At 43.9% G+C, this 22,290-nt stretch overlaps 1 protein-coding gene across 1 annotated transcript in view; it reads right to left on the reverse strand.

Annotated features, from left to right (window-relative positions):
• Positions 1-22,290, reverse strand: part of CDH13 (cadherin 13) — a 1,019,214-nt gene that overhangs the window by 130,700 nt on the left and 866,224 nt on the right. The window contains exon 8 of the mRNA XM_082862470.1: positions 16,225-16,365. Within this exon, the coding sequence (XP_082718596.1) occupies positions 16,225-16,365 (141 nt within the window). The remainder of the gene's footprint in view (positions 1-16,224; positions 16,366-22,290) is intronic.

Consider the following 22,290-nt stretch of genomic DNA (forward strand, 5'->3'; position numbering starts at 1 on the left):
AAGGCCCCAGGGAGTTTTGCAATTAACAAGTTTTTTAACCAATGCCTAGAATTGGAACTAGTCAGGTCAGAGGGCTCCTGGGAATTGTTTTTATACATCTATGCTGACCTACATCTCCTCTGTTAGGCTGCATTGCTGGAAGTGCATTTACTGGACCAATGAATAGGAAAGGTTTTAAAGGTTTTTGATAGTGTCTGGATGAAGGGTCTACTCTTGAGCATGGCTCTGCCACCTCCTCCGATGGGACCTATTTCGAATTGGAAACGGGACAAAGTCAACTGCTGAGAAAGAGAGATGGGACAAAAGAGAGATCAGAGAGGTTGAGGTCAGCTGCCAGGCAAGTAGCAAAAGGGGTGTCATGAGTTAAACAGAAAGAATGGAAGACCCCTCCACTCCCACCCAGGTTAGGAAACCATGTTTATGACTTGCATTCAAAAATCATCTATTGACTCACTCACCTTTAAATTTCCCTGATCACAGTGCCTGGCTCATAGGACGTGCTTAATTAATACTCATGGAACACCTGAGTGTCAACTACATCCCAAGCACTTTCAGATTCCTCATCCTGGTATTTATCCCTCACAATATTCCAGCAACACAATTATAACCGCATTATTCACAGGAAGTCGCCAGGGCGGCTCCGTGTCTTAACACGTCCAGATGGCTGATGGCTTCCCTGTACTCCTTGGGCCTCTGGCATCAAGTCTGGCCTCAAAACAGTTACAAAGATGAAGAATGTGAAGCAGCCACGTGGTAACGCCAGCGAAAGTAATTTAAAAGCCCCGGAATAAGAAGCAACCGCGTTCCCTGTCATTTCAGCTGGGCAGAGCTGCTCTGAGGGAAAGGCCCTCCTCTCACCTGGCTTTGAGATGCTACATTTTCTGCGCCACCTCACTCATTCGTGTTTGTCTCCTGCTACCCCACGGCTCACCCACAAGCACAGGCTGACTTTGCCTTCAGATTCACAGGCCCTTGGGCTGAGGTGCCTCCTGGAGAAAGCTCCAGACCTGCCCTCACAAAGCGCAGGGTGCAGATGCACTCGACTCTCCCCAGGTACCAGCGGCTGAGCCGTCCCCTCCCCTTGGGACTGTGGGCCAGCGGTGGTCCAGCTCAGTACTAGTGGATGACACTCCCCACTGTTCTGAAGCAAAAAGGGGGGGGGAATATGAGTGGCAGAAATTGTAAAGATAAAAAAAATCATATTTTCTACAGGTCTGAGAGGTAAATACCAAATCCCAGGACGGGCAGAGGAAGTAGACGGCCCCATAACTGTGAAACCAGGTAACAGACACTGTTAGTCAGTCAGTGGCATGTGGGGTGGGGTTGGAGGGAGATGGAGAGAATGAATCTGCAAAAAATACATAGTGAGGGCCTCTCGCAGTGGTCAGGGTGTGAATGCGCCGTTCTTTAAACATGTGCATGGGGGCTTCAGAACGCAGAAGCCAATAAACCAATCTGGAAGAATTAAGCTTCTCCTGGGACCGTGGATCTTGGAAGGGAACACAAGGGACTCATCACACACGCACATAGACACACAGACACCCACATACACACTCACACGTAAACATACACCCCCCCCCCACATACACACCACAGACACACACTCAGACACGCATACACACACACATATACATACACACACAATTTTATTTATATTTAGGTGGGGAAACATGATTAACTTATACACAGTGGTGTGCTGGTAAATGCTTAACAACTGACTCCTCAGGGGCAAAAAAAAGTCCTGATTTGTAGCTTGTGTCCCCACCACGGCTGATTCAAGCTACCAACGTGATGTCAAGCACACAAAATTGGGAAAAGAGATGGACTCAGTCAACTTTCGCAAAGCCAGTGCAAGGCGGCCTGGTGCAGCCCTGCTTGTGACCACCAGGCTAAGCTCATTCTCTTTCAAACAGGTTCTGGGTAGACGGAAAATGTAGCTTCGATCTGTGCACATCCCCCTTTTCAGGGAACAATCCTACCCCACGCCTTGGGGTCACACTGCTGCTGTCAACCACAGGCCTCACTTTTCTTCCTCAGAAATGGGAATGTGACCTTGGGTGGGCCAATCATTTCATCATTCCCTGGCACTCAGTGTCTGGTCTGAGTGACCCTGTGACCCAGTACAACCAATCAAAGCCTTTCTGTGAGATTACTGTTTGGTTCTGGGCAAGAGGGTGTGCATGTCTTCCTTTGTACATAAACCATGGGGACATAGGCTTATGGTCACCAGAGGCCATCTCACCTGCCATGAGGAGACAGCCTACCAGAGAATAAAGCCAATACAGAGAGACAAGCAGAGCTGAGAGATGGAGCGACATATAGAGAACATTCTGATGATGCTGTCCGAGCCCTGGAGGCAGCCACATCTGAGGTGAGAAAGCCCTTCAATGCCTTCCCCAGGGATGAGGACCAATGCGTTCCCCAGGCATGAGGACCAATGCGTTCCCCAGGGATGAGGACCAATGCGTTCCCCAGGATGAGGACCAATGCGTTCCCCAGGCATGAGGACCAATGCGTTCCCCAGGCATGAGGACCAATGCGTTCCCCAGGCATGAGGACCAATGCGTTCCAGGATTTGCTCATGCTGGTTCAAAGTGAGTTTCTGCTTTCAACAACAAAATGAGTACAAGCAAATGATCTTTAACTCTGAGAAATTAAAAGCAGATTTTCTTGAGGAAGACTGAGTCTCTAGTCTCAGTCTTAGTCAAATTGATTTGTGTTTTCAACTTCCCAGAGCTGAAGGAAAAGATATTCTGACCATTTCTATACAAGGCTGCTATAAGCGGTCAGTTCATTTCGCTGGGGTTTGTTGAGGCTTTCCTCTGAGCCCATCATGTGGGAGGCCAGTGCTTGGCTATTACAAACCAGACAGCTAACTGCTTCTAGCTCTGATATATAGATTTACAGCTCTGAATTGAACCTGTGTTAAACCAAGCATCTAGGGGCGATTAGCAAAGGCATCTGCTTCTATTTGCAGAGCTGCCGGGCAAGAGTGCTGTTTGTTGGATTTGATGTAACGCAACAAATATTCTTTGCGCTTCCTCTGTGTACACTGTTCTGTGACTGAAGGGGAAGAAGGTGACAAATGAAGCTGTGTCTGCCCTCAGGGAGCTCCAGTCTGGAGAAGGAAGAAATGGATACCTATAATGCTGACCCAACGCATGCTGGGAAGAATGCTGTGATTGAGGCAGGAACAAAACGCTGGTGAAAGAGAGCCGGTTAATTCTGACTGGGAGACCTGAGGGACCTTAAGGGAAATGCATGGCTTCCTGAAGTCTGTTAGTGGGGGAGCAGACTCACACAGGGTGGGCCACCTCTCTCACCCACCCTTGTGCGTACACAGTACAGGCTAGCCCCAGCTCCTTCTTTCAGCCCCTCAAAGGCCACGTGCATGCCTCAGGGCATTTACATAAGCTGCATGCTTTGCTCAGAAGGAGCTATCCTAGCACCACCTGCATCACTTCTCTTAGCAAAGCCAAGACTTAAGAGGATGACAAATTACCTTACGACCTCTCCTTTCCAAATCTCCGACCAGGTCTGTTTTCCTTAGGTCATGTTCCCAAAGCTCTCTGAATTCATCTGTGGAAGGCACCCCTCTTGCACTCCTTTAATATCTGTCCTCCCTGCTAAGCCACAAGAAGACAAGGGCTTGCCCATCTTCTTTAAGTCTCCAGCCTGCAGCTCACTGCCTCTGTTAGCTAAGCACGCGGTGAGGGCATGAAAGAAAGCTGAGGCCACTTTCAACCCTGCTAACTCAGAACAAGTATATCAAATGCACAAAAGATCTGTGAACTTGAGGAAGCACATTATTTCATTAATGTTCGAGAAACTGCAGTAACGAAAGTTATAAATTTAAAAGATTTAAAAATCGTTATCGGAGATAGCAGACTAGTATAAAAAAGACCCTAGTTAATGAACCAAAGTTTTTCTTGCTTTATAGGCCTTTGCCCGAATTCTCCAGTGAGTAAAACCTGGATTTCAATCGAGATATCTAATAATTAGTGTACCATTATAAGCCACTGACAGTGATACCGGAAGATTCTGAATTAGATATGCACGTGAAGGTATATAAAGTGGAACTGTCAATATCTTTCCAACAACGTTGCTGCATTCAACATAGGTTATTTGATTTGGTTGTTGAGAAACTAACAAAAGGCCAGTGTGTCAGGGGCCTGGCTTCTTTCACTTCTGAAGCCCACAGAACTAGAACAACGTGTAAAATCTCAGAAAGCGAGTCTAGCATAATGGTTGAGACCTGTGCTCTGGAACCAGGCACCTGGAGGTGGCATCCCTGCCCCAGCATACTATAAGCGGGGGCGTGTTTCTAACATTCCCATGACTCAGTTTCATCATCTGTTTGGGGATGGGGATAATAAGAGTACTTATGTCCTAGGGCTGCTATGAGAATTAGATGAGTTAAGATGCCTAAAGCACTTCGTACCTCCCATAGATGAGCACTTAATCACCGTTAGCTTAAAAAAATTGGTTTTCTGGATGAAAACATTTTTCATTTATTCTTTGCTTGTAAGAAATGATTATTATATTTGCCCACTAGACCTATCAAAATAAAGACACAAGACTACTAATCAAATTCACTGGCAATTAGAAGATCTCTCCTGGGCTTCCCTGATGGCTCAGTGACTAAGAATCTGCCTGCCAATGCAGGGGACACGGGTTCGAGCCCTGGTCCGGGAAGATCCCACATGCCGCGGAGCAACTAAGCCCGTGCGCCACAACTACGGAGCCTGCACTCTAGAGCCCACGAGCCACAGCTACTGAGCCCATGCACCACAACTACTGAACCCGTGTGCCTAGAGCCCGTGCTCTGCAACAAGAGAAGCCACGGCAATGAGAAGCCCGCACACTGCAACGAAGAGCAGCCCCTGCTCGTGGCAACTAGAGAAAGCCTGCGCATGGCAACAAAGACCAAACACAGCCAAAAATAAATAAATAAAATAAATTAAAAAAATATATATTAAAAAATAAATAAAATAAAAGATCTCTCCCCTTTTTTTTAATTTGAAGAAATTGTGGAGGGAGAAAGAGTAGCTTACACTCATCCTGGTGAGCCCAGGGGAGAAGTGTGCGTGTGTGTGTGTGTGTGTGTGTGTGTTGTAGTTGTATCTAGGGCTTGCATTAAACACTGTCCTGATTTGAACAGAGAGGCAGGTGTGGCAACAGGGAGGCAGGAGGTGATGAGGTGATGCTGGAAAAGTTCAGGCAGAACTGAGATTGGAGGTTATAAGCCCTGCATCTTCAGCAGTCCCTGGTGCCCAAGTGTAAATGGAAAAACCAGATGGGTGTTCTCTGAGGAAAAGCCCTGCCAAGGAATGCTGGAGAGCTGACCCGAAGGGCAAGACCACGGAATAGGAACATAACAGCTGTGGCTGAAGTTGGCAGATGTGCTCTGAGAATGGGGTCTACAGACACTGCGCTGGAGAGTTGTTAATGCCGGCATGGTGCAGAAGCAGCTTGGTGCAGAAGCAGCTTCGTGCAGGGTTGAGAGCATGGGGCCTAGACTCTGGGCAAGTTCTTCAGCTCTCTGAGCCTCAGTCTCCACACCCATGAAATGGGTATGACAATGAGAGTCTCAGGGTTGGCAGCAGGAGTGAACAGTGGAATGTATGTAAGCCTCTTGGACACTGCCTGGCCCAAACCAAGTGCTTTCAGATGTTTGCACTGGCTTCTGGATGTTTGTTTAATGATACAGAGGATGAAGGAGCAGGTCCAGGAGTGCTGGACAGACAGAACTTCTGACAGAATGGCCAGTCTTGCCTTTGATAAAAGCTCATTACATATTTGCTATTACTGATGGAACACCTGCTAAGAGAAGACACCTCTTTGAATTTGCAAGGAAAAAGGAGGTGCAAAGTTCAGAATCTCAACCTCTAGCTCCCCAGTGATCTGGGGAGGAATCAGCCCGCTTAGCCTCAGCTTTCTTCTTTGCATGGGGGTGAGAACGAGACCCTTTTCACTGGGTTGTCCAGGTTTTAGGTGGGAGAGAGTATGTGGAGTGTGGAAGGGCTTCATAAGCTTAACAACAACTGTGTAAATGTCCACTAATGCTGGTTCCCTGCTGTTGTTATTTCCAGTTCTGTGAAGGATATAGGTGGTGGGTCGTGTGTGACTGGTGGCATCATTGCCAGCAGTCTCTGACCATAGGAACAACGGTATTCCTGAGCAGCATGGGGGCGCCAAGTCTTGGAAGGTCTACCCTTTACTGTGTCCGCCAATGTCTTCCCCCTGCACTTCCGGTGAACCGCCTCCTTGCCTTGCCTGCATGACTGGGCCCAGTCTCACACTCCCCGCCATCTCTCAGGCTGCTCCAGCCACACTGAACAGCTCTCAGTTCCTCAAGCAAGACATGCTCTTCCCAGCCTCCATGTCTTCACACAGACCCTCTGCATACTCCCACGTCTCACTGGCATGGGCTGAATTTTGTCTCCCCAAAAAGATCTGGTGGAGTCCTAACTGGCAGTATCTCAGAATATGACCTTCTTTGGAAACAGAGGTGACCAAGCTAAGATGAGGTCACAGGGTGGGCTCCAATCCAATATGACTAGCATTCTTATAAAAATGGGAAAATTATGCACAGACACGCACACAGGGAGAAGGCCGTGCGAAGATGAGGGCAGACGGGTGACGCATCTACAAGCCTATGAGCGCCACAGACTGCCAGCAAACCACTGGAAACGTAAGCAACGGGCATGAGCAAGCGCTCCCGCAGGAAGAACCACCCTGCGGATACTTTGATCTTGGACTTCTGGCCTCCAGAACTGTGAGCAAATGAATGCTGTTCAAGCCACACAGTGTGTGATATTTTGTTACAGCAGCCCTAGGACACTAGCACAGTCACTGTAAATGTCACCTCCTCAGTGAGTGTCATGGCGTGTGTACACAATGTGTCCATGTACGGTGATTCCATCTTGTCGCTAGGGACCATATGTAGCTATTTGCTTTGCTGGTCAGTTGTCCCCACTTTAGACCGTAACTTCCTGAGGTCAGGGACCATGTTTGTTAGTCTGGGATGTTGTGCTCACCACACTGCATCCCAGCCTAACACAGTCCCTGGCAAAGAGGAATCATGGAATACACTTCTGATGGATGGGCTGGTGAGTCAGTGAATGCATGAATGAATGCACTTTGGAAGGCAACAGTGTAATGTTACGATATGCAATAGGTACATTCAGTTAAGACAGGCTTCTTGAAGAAGATACTTCTCATAAATTCCTGTCTTCTCAGATCTGGGCAGGTCGACAGCAAAATAAAATGCTGCCTATACTGGGAAAACTGATATTCAGCCTGTTACTAAAACAGATTTTAGTTCGGAAACAAATGAATATATTAAATCAATTCTGGATTATTTTGTTTAATCCCACTTAGAAGAATGAACCCACACAGAACTCTGGGGCTGTGGAATATTTTCTTTCTTGTTTTTAAGTTTGCAGGAAAAGTCAAGTCTGTCTCCACTCTAATGATTCCTTTATGTATAATTTATTAACGTTGAGTTTTCTTTTTCTTTTTTTTACTTGACTGGTAGGGAAGTAGATTTAGGGCTCTCTGCAGTTATGCAGATTTGTTTATTCACTTCTGGAAAGGAATTTAACTCCAACCCTCTCGGCTCTCTGCACCACAGAAAAATGATAAACCTTAGGGTCCCTCATGACTTTGTGCTACAGTAGGGCCTTGGTTTTTCACTGGCAGCAGTATTTTGTGCCACAATGAGGCTGGCCTGGGATCTGCCATCAGCCTTGAGCAGCCTCCCTCGGCTCTAAAACCAGAGGGTTGGTTGAGGTTCTTTCTAAAGCCCCTTTCAGCAACATCACTCTCTAACTTTTCGATGGCCTCTGTTGCTTATTGTCAAACATTTATAATTTATTCACTCATTTGCACATTATTTGGTTATGTTCCAAAGCTGGGTGCTGGGGCCAGAGCAGGGAACAAAAGAGACAAAGTTCCTTTTTGCGTGGAGCTTACATTCTAATTTGGGGAGACTGAGAATAAGCAAATAAATAACTTAATTGTATGGCACATTAGAAGGTGAATATTATATATTATTGGAATAAAATAAGTGCAAACTAGGATGTGTACATATTAGAAAAGAATAGAATACATAACAGAATATTACATAACGACATATGATGGTGTGCATGCAACACTGTATATAATATGGAACTGCAATAATATTTAATAGTATATTAGAAGCTGAGACACCACAGGTGGTAAAAACGATTTACTGCATGAATAATAATTTCATCTCTAGTTAAACTTTTGATGTTGCCCCTGTGCTGAGTCCTAGAGGCAGTGATGAAAAGGACCTGTCCCTAAATATCAAAGCATCTAAACGATGTTGGGAGACAGGCTCAGTGGTGAGACTCCACCAGTGGTAGTAAAAAATTGCTTTCATTGTCACTGAGTTGCTGCTGACCCTCTGAGCATAACCAGAGGTTTAGCCAAGGCACAGAATCTGCATAGAGGTTCACACAGAGACGATAGGGATCAATGCATCATGAGTATAATTATGAAAGAACAATTAATGCAATAAATCATCTGTCTATCTGGTCTACCTCTACAAGAGGCTTGAAGAACCAGCCACAAGGTAGATTACAGTTTTTCACTTTAACAAATCCAGACGTTTCAACATCACAAACGCAGTGCATAAGCGACACGCGCATTTTCGACAATGCAAGATTTCTCACCCTGCTGTCTTTGAACAATTAAGTCTGGGAAAGCACACACTACCCTTTTCCTTAGCGGGAAGACTCTTGTTTGGATGATGGCTTCTATTTATAGAGCACTGCTTACATTTGAACAAATGTTTCACTTCACTCTCTTTTAGTCGAGAAATCCAGCTGTAGACCTGCTGTTTCAAGTACCTCTGAAATTTGAACACTAGGAGATTTAGTTGATGATTTCGTGTTTTTCTACGACCTTGGTGCAAAGAAAGCAATGAACTCACCCCTTCCAAGTGAAGATAAATGGGGAACGTGGGTGTTGGCTGTTTTGCAGCCAACCCTTCTTCAATTATATGATGGGAAGCTGGGAATGCAATTTGCAATAGATGGCTCCTGGAGTCCTTGGACAAGATGTTGGCCTGGACGAAGATGGACCAGGAAGTGATGTAATCTGGAGGGATGTGACCATTTGCACAGCTGGGAATTGGTGGTATCCGTGCACTGAAATCACACTGCTCTATTCTCTCCAAATATTCCCTTTCTGTACATACTGGGATACCTCCATCCGCCAGCCAAAGCACGGGATAAAGATCCCAATAGTGTATGTTTGGACTCCACCCTCCAGAAAAGTCACTTGTGTCAGATAATTGAAATGGGTTCGATCTTCTAAGAAGTATGTGGTTGGTTTTCTGGATTAATCTCTACTGAGCAAGCAGCATATATAATTATGTGGTCAGTGTTTAGACACAGGCACCTCTGAATTTAAAGGGCTCTCCTAAGGGAAATAAACTCTTACGGAGAGCTTCATTTAAAGCACTCAAATATATTGCATGGAATCCTGGAGGAGTGGATAAATACATTCACTTCAGTTAGACCTTTGGCACACAAAGGTACATTTACGAGCTTTATACCTGGGGCCATCAAACTACCAAAAACAAATGAAGAGATCCAAAAGAGTTCAGAAAACTCCCAATACTCATGTCAACTCAAGAGCGAAGGAACAGGAAAGCAAAGTCTGCCTCTAATGATGCAGTTCAATTCCCTCAGGGTTAGTCATTTCTTGATTATCAATATCAAGGAGGAGACACAACATTTTTAATCTTTTTACTAAAATGAGTTGATTTTGAAGCAAATGGTATGAGAGGGGGTGGTTACTGTCAAAACTAATTATATTTCTTCAATCCATGTTTTTAATGAAAATATTGTGATGTTTTGTGCTACAGTGAATTCCATATACACAATATCTACTGCTTTTCCCTAGTAATCCAGGTTAAAAAGCTAATCCATATTTTTCTTTGTTTATGGTAAGTGGGGCAAGCTTCTTCTAGACCATCCCTCAAATCTGGGATAACTCAAGAATACAGATGTCACACAAAACCCCCCACCTATTTGAAAGCACTACAGAGCTATGAAGACAGCCAGAACTTGAGAATCCAGCATCCTGTTGAGAAGGGAAGTTTACTGAAGTGAAGCCAATACTTTATGGAACTTTTATCCTTAACGCAGTTTCTAAATTATAAAGGCACAGGGACAAAAGGCTAAGAATCTGAGCAGAAGAAAGTGCTGCTAAGAGAGCAGGAAGCTGAGCAGAGCTTTCAGCAGTCTCATGGGGATGACAAGACCACTGAAATTCAGGGTGTCCAAGGCGGAAGGGCCCTTGTAAAAATACCCATCTTTCAGCTGGGGCCCCAGAAAGGCTGTACCCAGGAGTAAGGGAAACCACGATGGCCCTCATGTAAGACTGAAACTCGATGAACTAATTCAATCCTAGACTGATTTAAAGTCATCCTTTTCTACTCTTATTGGTGTACAGAAAGCAAAAATGATAAAGTTAAGGAATAAAACAAATGTTATCCTGACATCATCTTGCATCAGATATTTCATTAAGAGGAAAAAGTAAATTTCTGATGTAAGAAATAAAATAGTTCCTTGATTGATAAACTTACTAATGAAGAGAAGTGAGTCATAATGAACACATCGGTAAAGATTTAAATTTCTTGTGATTTACCTGCAATACCAACATCAATAAAGACAATATAAAACGCTTAATATGTTTCAAAACAACGATGTGGGTGACATAAATAACAAGTGTCGTCAATTTAAAGATTAGTCTTTATACAAGAACATTTGAAACTGCAGAGCTCATATATATATGTATACATATGTACATATATAAAACATATATATACGACAGAAACTTGATAGAGATTTCCTTAAATTTAACCACAATTCTCAAAATTTACACGAGTTTTCCAACAATGAAATAATGTAGTAAAGGTGAAAAAAATGTTTCTAAACTCTCAATAATACAGAGCAAATTTCTATCAACCCTGCTATAGGAAAGACTAGTCTTTTTGCTCTCTTTCTATAGAAAATGGTTTTGCATAATTATTATATAAAGAAGAGACCACAGAGTTTTCAGACAAACATGTAAGAGAAAAAGTATTATAGGGCAAATTAGGCAGTTAATTAAGAAAATATTTTTATTATGAAAGCTCATGGTCCAAAGAAAAATAAGACTCCTAAAGCATTAAGGTCCTTGAAGACTTTTAGGAGTTGGAGACTGGACCCCAGCACCCCCTTGATAACTTAATGCAAATATCTGCTGGTGGCTCAGTTTCACCTAGCCGGCTTCCGGCTCACACCATTTATCTTCACCCCTTTATGAAAATCAGAGCATTTACCCATCCCTCATCTTCCAGGAAGACAGGGCCTTTTAAGATTTATGCCATTTTTACTACATGTATTGTAATGTTATAGCTTGAACACTGAAACATTTACTTTAGAAAGAATTCATCAAATAGCCAAAAAAAAAAAAAATCCTGTTATTCAGTCTTCATTACCAATTGCCATTTTAATTAAAATCTGAAAATCAACTGATTGAATAAATGAATGAAAACTCATTTAAAAACATTATAATCATTTGCAAACACATTCTTTTAAAATTAATAGCAAGTCTGTTAGTCCTCATGACCTGGGGTTTACATGAAAATGAGTTATTCAGTCAGTATGTGTTGAGCATCTGCTATGCTATAAGTACAAATCACGTGTCTTTTCTTAAAAAAAAAAAAAGCAACTTTAGAGAGAGAAATGGACAAGTCATTTTGCTCTAAATGGGACTGAGATTCTCAACTATAATCCAAACTCTGGGTTTGGAAAGTTTAACTAGATTTCCTAAAATCATTTCCAAATACCTAATCTAGAAAAGTCACAACTAACATGTAAACATAAACTAACAGTTAAAGCCACGTGTGAAAGCTATTAGGAAAACTCACGGAAGACTCTCCATAGGGAGACTAGTGCTTCTAACCCAAATTTTCATGAAAATCAATGACTAAAAATTGATTTCATGTGTCAGTAACAATTTAAAGTACTTGGTTCATCATATCCAGTGAAACTGTTCTCCAGTTAAAATCACCTTCAGGAAACATTTGGCAGAGAGTGAATTATTGACTGCCAACTGGGAATGCAACAGAGAATAAGAGAGGTGTGGGCTTTGCTTCTCAGCAAGCTTACGGTCAGTGTGAATAAACACAAGGGGAACAAATGATCTTAGTTTGCACTAAGAATGTGCTGTTTAAAACGCCCTTTAAAATATCTCCTTCCTTAGTAACAACCCCTACATTACCAAGGGCTGCAACCTGCCAACTAAAGATAGCTGGAGTTTTTCTCAGTCACCCTCACATATCAGGAAGGCTAAGGAGATGTAAGTCATTTGACTTTCTGGGGAATCTCTTTAAATGACGTTTACTTAGGTGGCAGGTCCTCCTCTGCCCTTCTCATTTCCTGCTTCTTTCTACCTGTTACATGCACATGATGGCTGGCACCGCGGTGACCCTATTGTACCACGAGGCAGCTTTGGGGAAGGCAGAGAAGAAAGATAAGAGGAATACGGTAAACTGACAATATCATGGTCTCACCATACTGGCCTGGGACTGTCTACCTACGGACTTCTATGTGAGAGAAACTATACCTCTAACCCATTTAACAGAGCATTATTTCCTGTCTGTTATTTGTGGCCAACTGAAACTCCTCTTTTAAACAGATCAAAAAATGCACCTCTCTGGAGATGGAAGACCATGTAAAATAGAATTTTAAAAAGAGATAATAACCATATACTTTCATGAATTTCCTAAGAAATGTCCTAATACATGCAGAAACTTACATAAGGCAACATCTTCTTGGACAGGTTCCTAGATACCTTTAAGCCCAAATGACCACCATTTCCATTCTGGGATGACTGAACCTTGACCTTCATCTCTGAAAATTATTTCATCTTTAAGATCACAGGGTCCATGTTTCCTCTCTATTCCTAGTTCATCCTGTTTGACCACTTCCACACCCAAGACCACTACCTTTGGGCTGAGTCCTTATCAGTCCTCTTTTTCCGCCTAACAGGTTCCTCTTAGCCTTCTTTGCTTTTGCCCACAGTGATGAGTTTCACAGATTCCACCACCTCTCCTCCAGAATTACTTCTCCCCTGGAACTTGAGGGTCTTAATCACATATTTTGAAGTGCTTGAGCAGGTTCATAGATCGCTTTCAAGGAAAACAGCAGCCTTTCAACATGGAGGGGAGATGGCCCTTTAGATAAGAACGTCAGTTGGCCTTTTGAATTTTAGAAACATCGTCACCATCATGTAATCATCTTGCTCACCGCAGCCGTCTTCCTCACCACCTTCCTCGCCGCTGCCTTTGTCCCACTACCCTCGTCATGACTGTCCTCACTACCGCCTTCTAAACGCCCACCATATCCCCATCGCCAACACGCCAGAGAACATGAGGTGACAAGCACTAGGGCTCTTCACCACTCCGCTCATTTGACATTCACAAGAGCCCAATGAGGTGGGCTTTAGCATCAGCCCCATGAACAGGTGACAAAACGAGAATGTAGATGGTGAACGTGCTCAGATCCCATGGCTGGTAGGTGTGATATGAATCCAGTTCTGGTCCAGAGCCCAGCCCTTCACATCGCTGTTATACTGCCTCTAGCGTTCATACATGTCCAAAATGTATGAATCAATGACAAAGAACATCAGCCATCCTGGAACATGCTAGAAAATTTAATTGTGAATTTGATTTATCCAACATTGGCAAAGACTCCTATGGGATACCTAACATCTGAGAGAGAGAATCTGATGTACTTGCTAGCTACCCATTTTTCTCGTTTTGTTACTTGTATCTCCATATGAGTTGTGACATCAGCTCTGCCCTGAGGGAATCTCAAGCTCACTGTCCAATGTCCATTTTTTAAAAAAATAAATTTATTTATTTATTTATTTTTGGCTGCTTTGGGTCTTCATTGTCGCGCGCGGGCTTTCTCTAGTTGCGGTGAGCAGGGGCTACTCTTTGTTGTGGTGCGCGGGCTTCTCATTGCGGTGGCTTCTCTTGTTGCGGAGCATGGGCTCTAGGCATGCAGGCTTCAGTAGTTGTGGCTCGCAGGCTCAGTAGTTGTGGTGCACAGGCTTAGTTGCTCTGTGGCACGTGGGATCTTCCCGGACCAAGGCTCATACCCATGTCTCCCTGCAGTGACAGGCAGATTCTCAACCAGTGCGCCACCAGGGAAGCCCCCAATGTCCATTTGAAGAGAGTTTTGTGCTTTTGCCAATATTCACAAATGAATACATTTTCCATTATATTACTTAAGGTCTCTTACTTTAAGATCTATGTTAAAATTTTTCCTTGAATTCATTGGTATTAATAACAACAACAACAAAAGCCTCTCACTCACAGTATTTAGTCCATAACTAGGTACACAATTCTGAGCTTAGTTTAGGCTCCACTGAAATAACTAATTAATCTCATCCACCTGGTAACGTTAATAGGTTTTCTTATTTTAGATTGGGGTTATCCAATTTCTATTTTCATTACTACATCTATATTGAATATTACACTGTGCCTTGAGTTATTCTTTTGAAAGAGGTTTGCAGGAAATTCTGCAGATAAACCAATATCTCCTAATGAATATCCCACAAATACCAGCTCGATGAGCCATGGTGAGATGGACCAGGAAAAATTATTCCCAGGCCAAATAAGTCTGAGAAACCCTACAGACCACACCTACCCCTCTTAGAGAAACACAAAGCATTTTAAAGGTACCCAGAAGTCCTACAGTGAAAGAAATCTTTCACACCATTCATCTCAGTGTTCTCCATATCTGTCTGACCCTGAAATCTCTCTCCACCCCCTGCCCTATAGTGATAATAACTTGTGGAACTAATTTCTTGGAACACAGTTTGAGAAACATGGGACTAATAAGCAATCTGTATTAGCAGCTATAGAAACAGTGTCATGGGAGCAACAGAATAGACCGTCAGCTACGTGGACTTTGTTGTTTTGAGGTTAGAATTCTGAGTGTCCAAGACACCACTGGCAGAGGGGGAGACTTCCACCTCGTGAATGAGTCATGTAGGCCTGCTAATGTGGAGAGCTCACTGCGGAGCCAGGGGGCTGAGAAGGGCCACCTGGGGTAGCCCTGAGACACTTGAGAGAGGGGTGGGCAACTGCAAATCCAGACACGGATCTTTTTTCTGACTGCCCGGGAGGGTAGAAAATATCAACGTCTTCCTTGGAAGCAAAGCACTGCAGCTGAGAGCATGGTAAACAGGGAGCTGTGCTCACATCCCATTTCTGCCACTTACTCTGCCTGTAACCCTGGAGATCTAGATTCTCTGAGCTTAAAATAAGCACTCTCACTGGGTAAAAAATGTGGCTCACGAATCCAACCTCACACGGTCAGATGAGGCAATGGATCGAGGGTGGAGAGCCCGTGGTGGTGGTGGATGTCCAGGAAAGGTCTGGCAAACGACGGGGCTGTCATTACTGATGCTACGCTCCTGTGCAGTAAGAGGGGCGTCAAGTCCTTGGCTCTGGTCCTGACCCCCAAAGAAACCATGACCGCAGCACATTTCCATCAGATGCACAGTGCCAGTGACTCCCTAGCCTGGATACAAATTCAGCAGCTGGATGAAATCTTGCATACTCAGCCTGTCCCCAAACATTGCTCCATTGGAAAAAATGGGAAACAGCAAGCACGATCCACAATCATAAAAGCACAGGAGCTGCGAATAGTAATGTCTCTGCCAGACAAGCTAACTTGGTTGTTATTGATAAGCTCCTGGGCCACCCTGTTATGGCCAAGAAAATCTGCTTTACCTTCTTGATGCTTTTCCGTCTGGCCTCTCAATCTGTACTTGCTGAAAAAAATTATTGTTATGCTAAAATCACAACAGGACTCACACAATTCAGCGCTAAATAACACCAATAAAACTACGAAAATGGCACTTTGGCATTAAAAGTTGTCTTCTTATGGACTTCAACAAGATTCAATACTTTTGTTTTCATAATGCTCTGGTATTTTCAGCTTTACAAAAAAAAAAAAAAAAAAGATAAAAATGTAAAAAAGTATTCCAGCAAGACACCATCTTCTCTCCACAAAGGAGGGTTTTGATGTCCCAAGCAGGGAGCGGGCTAGGGCTGTGGTACACTGAATTAATATTAATCAGCAATCACGGCCATGAACACAAGGCTGGCACTCAACAGGGGTTTACCTCTTTCTTGGTGAATTTAGGCGAGTGATCGTTTTTGTCATCGATCATGATTGTCGCTGTGGCCGTGCCTGTTAATCCAACATCCAGTCCAGCCATATCTTGAGCCTCAATGATCAATTCATACTTGGGATTTTCCAGAGTCTACAAAGCAAAAGCACAACAGAGGATGACATTTAGATCTGGGTTATCACTCGGGATAGGGGACATGCATGTTGCTCGGGCTGACGCTGTGTGCCCCCCTCCATCTAGGGCAGGCGCCTTTCATAGCACTCTTACCTGTTGTGCATAAATGTGTCTTTGGAATCTCTCCAAGGCAAGACAGTCACCATTCATAGACTAGAGTTGGCTGTGGGGATGGAAACTTAATATCATTTCCCTCATGCAATATCATTTACCACCATAATTCCTTGATATTATTTTAAGGGTTGCATAAAATTAATCATATGCATAATTTATAATTTATTTCTTCAATTATTAGGACTTGAGGTTATTTCTAGTCTTCTTAAAATTTTGACAATTTTAAATAACACTGCAATGAACATCTTTATTCAGGAAGCTCTCAATGTATTTTGACTTAAAAAAAAAACTTTAGGGCTTCCCTGGTGACGCAGTGGTTGGGAGTCCGCCTGCTGATGCAGGGGACACGGGTTCGTGCCCCGGTCCGGGAAGATCCCACATGCTGTGGAGTGGCTGGGCCCGTGAGCCATGGCCGTTGAGCCTGCGCGTCCAGAGCCTGTGCCCCACAACGGGGGAGGCCACAACAGTGAGAGGCCGGTGTATCGCAAAAAAAAAAAAAAGATAGATTCCAGGAAGTGGAATTATTAGGCTAAAGAGTCTGAACATTTTAAGAGTATTTATTGATATTTCAACATTGCTTTCAAGAAGATCTTACCGATTTTCGTATCATTCCTATCAGGATGTTTAGTTTATGACCCCAGGCATGGCTTGTTGTTAAAGAACAGCTGACCTTGCCCCATGAAACACATTGGGGGATGAGCATGATTCTATAATGGCTGTTGAACAAGGATGTAAATTTCTCATAGCACTTGCCCTTCTCCAACTTGCAGTGAAGGTAGCTGTGGACACACACCCCAGGGTAGCTTCAAGCGCTAACTCTATTGGATATGTGCTGCCCCGCCTTCCCAAGCATCCATCCCATCCTCCTCTGGTACTGATGCTATACTTCCTTTGAGGGTATCATCGCTTCCACACTCTTAGTACACGTGGAGTTCAGGTAGGGTTGACTCTATCCCTGGACTAGGGATGGTCATGTAGCTCAGGCTTGTACAATCAGGGCCTCCCATTCCCATTGCCATGTGATAGGCACATAACCCAAGTTAGGCCACCTGGGATTGAAACTCAGTTCCAGGACATATTTCTTTAGAACTTGTAGGCAAAAGAACTCCTCTTTCTGTTGGACTTGAAGGTGGTAGGACCAAAATCTGGAGCTGGCGGTGACCATTTGCAACCACACAGAGAAAGGCAGCCTGAGAAAGAAGACAACACAGAACTGAGAGGAAGGGATGGAGTTCTTTTAATCTAATTTGAGCTCTTTAATAGTCATTCTTGAAGCCAGAATTTACCCCTCAGATTTGTGAGTTCTATGAGCTAATAAATTTCTCCTTTCCTTAAGACATTTAATTGAGATGTTCTGTGAGAAGCAACAAGGGAATTCTGACTAATATTGCAACGAATGCTATGATCAATTATCTGGTTATTTGCAAGACAGTGTAAGAGCAATTGTATCACACTAGAGTATCACAATAGGCTCTTCACAAGAGTATTCCAATAATTTCACGAATACATTGTTTTTCCTTTAAAAATTTTCCCCTCTGCAGAAATATTTTTTTGGACCAAAGAGAGTTATTATAATTTTTTCTTTCATTAGTTCTTGCATTCCTTTAGTTGGAAGTTATTGGACATCGAGTCTAAATATGGTGTTGGGGATATAGGGATGGGAAGAGGGTCCTTTTCTTTAAGGGGTTCAGAGACGTTTACGGTCGATGACAGGCATGTTCACATATAACTGTAACAAAATAGAGTCAGAGCTAAGCAGAGGTACATACAAATTCTTTCGCTGGCGCAAACGAATAATGACACGTTGGCTTAACTCTCCTGTAGTTTAACAAATTTTATAAATAATTTACAAAAATGAACCAGCCAACTCCTGTCTCCTCATATAAATAAAACTTTATGATTGCAATGGGAACTCGATTGATTAACCTAGTGGAAAATCAATTAGACTATGAACTAGATATATTGCAAGGTTTGAGATGAGATGTTCCAAAGTCTCAATTTTCTGCCAAACTTAAGGCTACCAAAGAATATGTTTGTATTGTCAGAGAATATCCAATTATTGTAAGGAAAATAGAAACGATACAGTCATTTCTAAAGTGGAAAGTGAGCATTCCTCTCTACCCACCCCCAACCCCATCTCCAAGAGGTAATGTTGTTAGTAGCCTGGTGTCTCCCTCCTTTGTCCTACACATCACACACACACACACACACACACACACACACACATTTTAGATACACATATATTTAAACAAATGATAGCATTCACACCGCTGTACAATCCGTCTTACCATATCACTTTCACCTCTGCTTATAGATCTGTCTATTCATTTCAACAGCTGTATAACAGCCCACTGTATGGATTCAGCATAAGTTATTCAATCATTTCCTATTGGATGGTCATTTGTTTGAGTTGTTTCCAGACCAGCATAATTTATTCAATCATTCCCTACTGGATGGTCATTTGTTTGAGTTGTTTCCAGACCAGCATAATTTATTCATTCATTCCCTACTGGATGGTCATTTGTTTGAGTTGTTTCCAGACCAGCATAATTTATTCACTCATTCCCTACTGGATGGTCATTTGTTTGAGTTGTTTCCAGATTTCCACTTTGAAAAGCAACTCGAAGATAAGACGTCCACTGGCCTATGAGTATTTGGGGATTTTTCTATAATAAACATAATTGCTTTCACAATGACAAAAGTAATAAAAACCAAGCAGCCAATGATACAAGCACCTCCTCTGAAATGTGGAAGCCTTAGAGAAAATTGCATATGTATGAGCCCCCTTGCTCTTACACAACTGGAAAACCTTCCACTCACCTCTGACCTGCCTCCCACTCCAGCTGAGCCTTTTCTAGGAAGTCTGCCCCTAAATCCCTCGTACTTGAAATATACATACACATGCGCATTTCTGCACCGCTCAGAGGTCACTCTGCCTTTGTTATTCTGCTGGACAAGGGTCCTAGGCAGCCCACAGCTGCCCATCATCTGGGAAGAAACATTGATGCAGAGGAATAGGCCCTGGTGGCCACGTGCACGTTTGTCTCCCTCACAATAGTTGAGCAAGTCACAGTTAACTCCCTAACCCCAGGTGGGACAATCGGATTCCGGGAATATGAAATGTGAAACCAGGCATCATGGAGACAGAACGTAGGGCAAACCCTCTTGCCTCTCCCATGCTGCTCCTGGGCCCAATAGAAGGGTTTTATCTTCTTTTTTTTTTGTTTTTTTTAATAAATTTATTTACTCATTTTATTTATTTTTGGCTGTGTTGGGTCTTCGTTGCTGCCCGCCAGCTTTCTCTAGTTGCAGAGAGCGGGGGCTACTCATTGTTACGGTGGGTGTGCTTCTCATTGCAGTGGCTTCTCTTCTTGTGGAGCACGGGCTCTAGGCCTGCGGGCTTCAGTAGTTGTGGCACGTGGGCTCAGTAATTGTGGCTTGTGGGCTCTAGAGTGCAGGCTCAGTAGTTGTGGCGCACGGGCTTAGTTGCTCCGTGGCATGTGGGATCTTCCCGGACCAGGGCTCGAACCTGTGTTCCCTGCATTGGCAGGCGGATTCTTAACCACTGTGCCATCAGGGAAGTCCAGGATTTTACCTTCTTGAATGTTCTGGGAGGACAGTTACCACGCTGGTGCTCTTCTCCGCCCATACGGGATGCACCCCGTTTGGGGGACGAGACCGTCAGCCATCCAGCTGTTCTGTCACTGGTGAGTGAACTGAGCAGGGGGCAGGAAGCTCACTGTCCTCTAAAGGCCAAGCTGTACTCTCCTTGGCACGATCTGATTCTTGGCTTTATTTCTCTCAGTTGGTTCAAGGCTCAGAGGGGAGACGGGTATGATCAACTCCAATAGAAAGAGCCTTTCTGGCTGAGTTACACTGAAGGCACCGCTCTAACCAGAAAGATGGAAGCTCTGCCTCTGAGATCTGGGCCTGTGCTGGCTCTTCAACTCTCCCCTGGATTCTGTAACACACTCGGCGTTTATTCAGGAGATTCTTTTTGGCACTGAAGTCAGCCAGAATCAATTTCGGTTTCTTGCCATCAGAGGAAACTGTGGTGAGGACAGTTACTCGTTTACCCAATCCTATTTCTTTTGACTGCAGGGCATACAGCTAGACTGTAAGAGGAAATTCTGTGACCACTTCTGGCCAGCGGAATGTGGGCAGAAGTGATGGACTGACCTGGCCCCTAAAACTCCCACGTAATCCTCCGTGTTTTCTATTCCCAAAGAGGAAGAAGCCTGCATCTCCAAATGACTATATGGCACAGAGACCCTTTGCTGACCTGCTTTAGACTGAGACGTGAACAAGAGACAAGCCATTGTTCAGGTTTAAGGGAAGTTTATTGCAGTGCCTAGCCTACCCGGACTAATTTGAAGGCTATGTTTCCTGTTTGGTCTTATTTTGAACGCCCACTTACTATCTCCCATAAGTGGATGACAAAGTTTTCAAGGGCAAGGACCATGCCTTTGACCCCAACACCGAGCCAGTATGCAGCACGCAAGCTGGGTGATTTACTTTCATCATTGATAATGATGATATATTACTGTTTCCCTGAACTAAATTATATCTCAAAGGTCTGAGCATATCAGTGGCATTTCCAAACCAGAGCCATTTATTCTCAGGGAATGGCTTATCCTTTGGGGAACTCCAGCTCAAGGAGATAGGACTGTATTTTGACAAAGAGAAGCACTGTGTAAAAACTGGGAGAATGAAATTGACTGCTGTGATGTTATTTTAAGCTATCTGATCTGTAAGACATATCTAAGAGTCAAGCTGCTCTCCTGGTTTGAATTCTGCAGCTATGCATCTCTACTGTATTTGCCATCTCTTCCTGGGTGTCTACTTGCTACCAGTTAATATATATCCTAGAAACAAAAGGAAGATGGTGTGTCTGCAAGAAAAAGCCTCGGGTGTATCTCCACAGACACGGGCTGGGTTCACTGATCACACTGATTTGAAAAGCAAACATTCCATCTTGAAAAAAAAAGAATCAGGCCATGTCACTAAATATGGCATGTAATCAATCACTGGACCCTTGATGCTTTACACAGCTGCCGTGACTGCCATACGAGTGAGCATTTAACGGAACATTTATCACTAATAACAAGCATAATGGTAGCTGTGGGGGGGAATCAATGAATAAATGTTACATGGAGAAAGGTTCTGCCATTAACCCATGTGGTACCCCATCCTCCTCTTGCTTCACCTTGAACTGCCCTCCATACCTCTTTTCACACTTCGTCCAGACTAGATTTCCTTCTACTGTACCCCACTTTTTCTTACGTTTGACCTTTCCACCTCTACTTCCTCCTTTAGGTGAATTCCTGCTCATTTCTTTTTTTTTTTTTTTGCGGTACGCGGGGCTCTCACTGTTGTGGCCTCTCCCGTTGCGGAGCACAGGCTCCGGACGCGCAGGCTCAGCGGCCGTGGCTCACGGGCCGAGCCGCTCCGCGGCATGTGGGATCTTCCCGGACCGGGGCACGAACCCGCATCCCCTGCATCGGCAGGCGGACTCTCAACCACTGCGCCACCAGGGAAGCCCCCCTGCTCATTTCTGATGGCCATCCTTCACTGCACTGAAGCTCCATGAAGGCAGGGACCTTATTGCATAATGGGGTAGCTGACACTTAGGGAAGGATATCAGCATTTGATCAGCTTCACCTCTTGGTAGCTGAGTGAACTTGGTCAAGTTACTTAAGTTCTCCCTGCCTCAGTTTCCTCACCTGTCCAATGGGGAGAATAATAATACTTCTAGGGTAAGTGAGGATT

The sequence above is a fragment of the Leucopleurus acutus genome (genome assembly GCF_964270905.1).
Source record: "Leucopleurus acutus genome assembly, chromosome: 20".
Classification (NCBI taxonomy): Eukaryota; Metazoa; Chordata; class Mammalia; order Artiodactyla; family Delphinidae; genus Leucopleurus; species Leucopleurus acutus.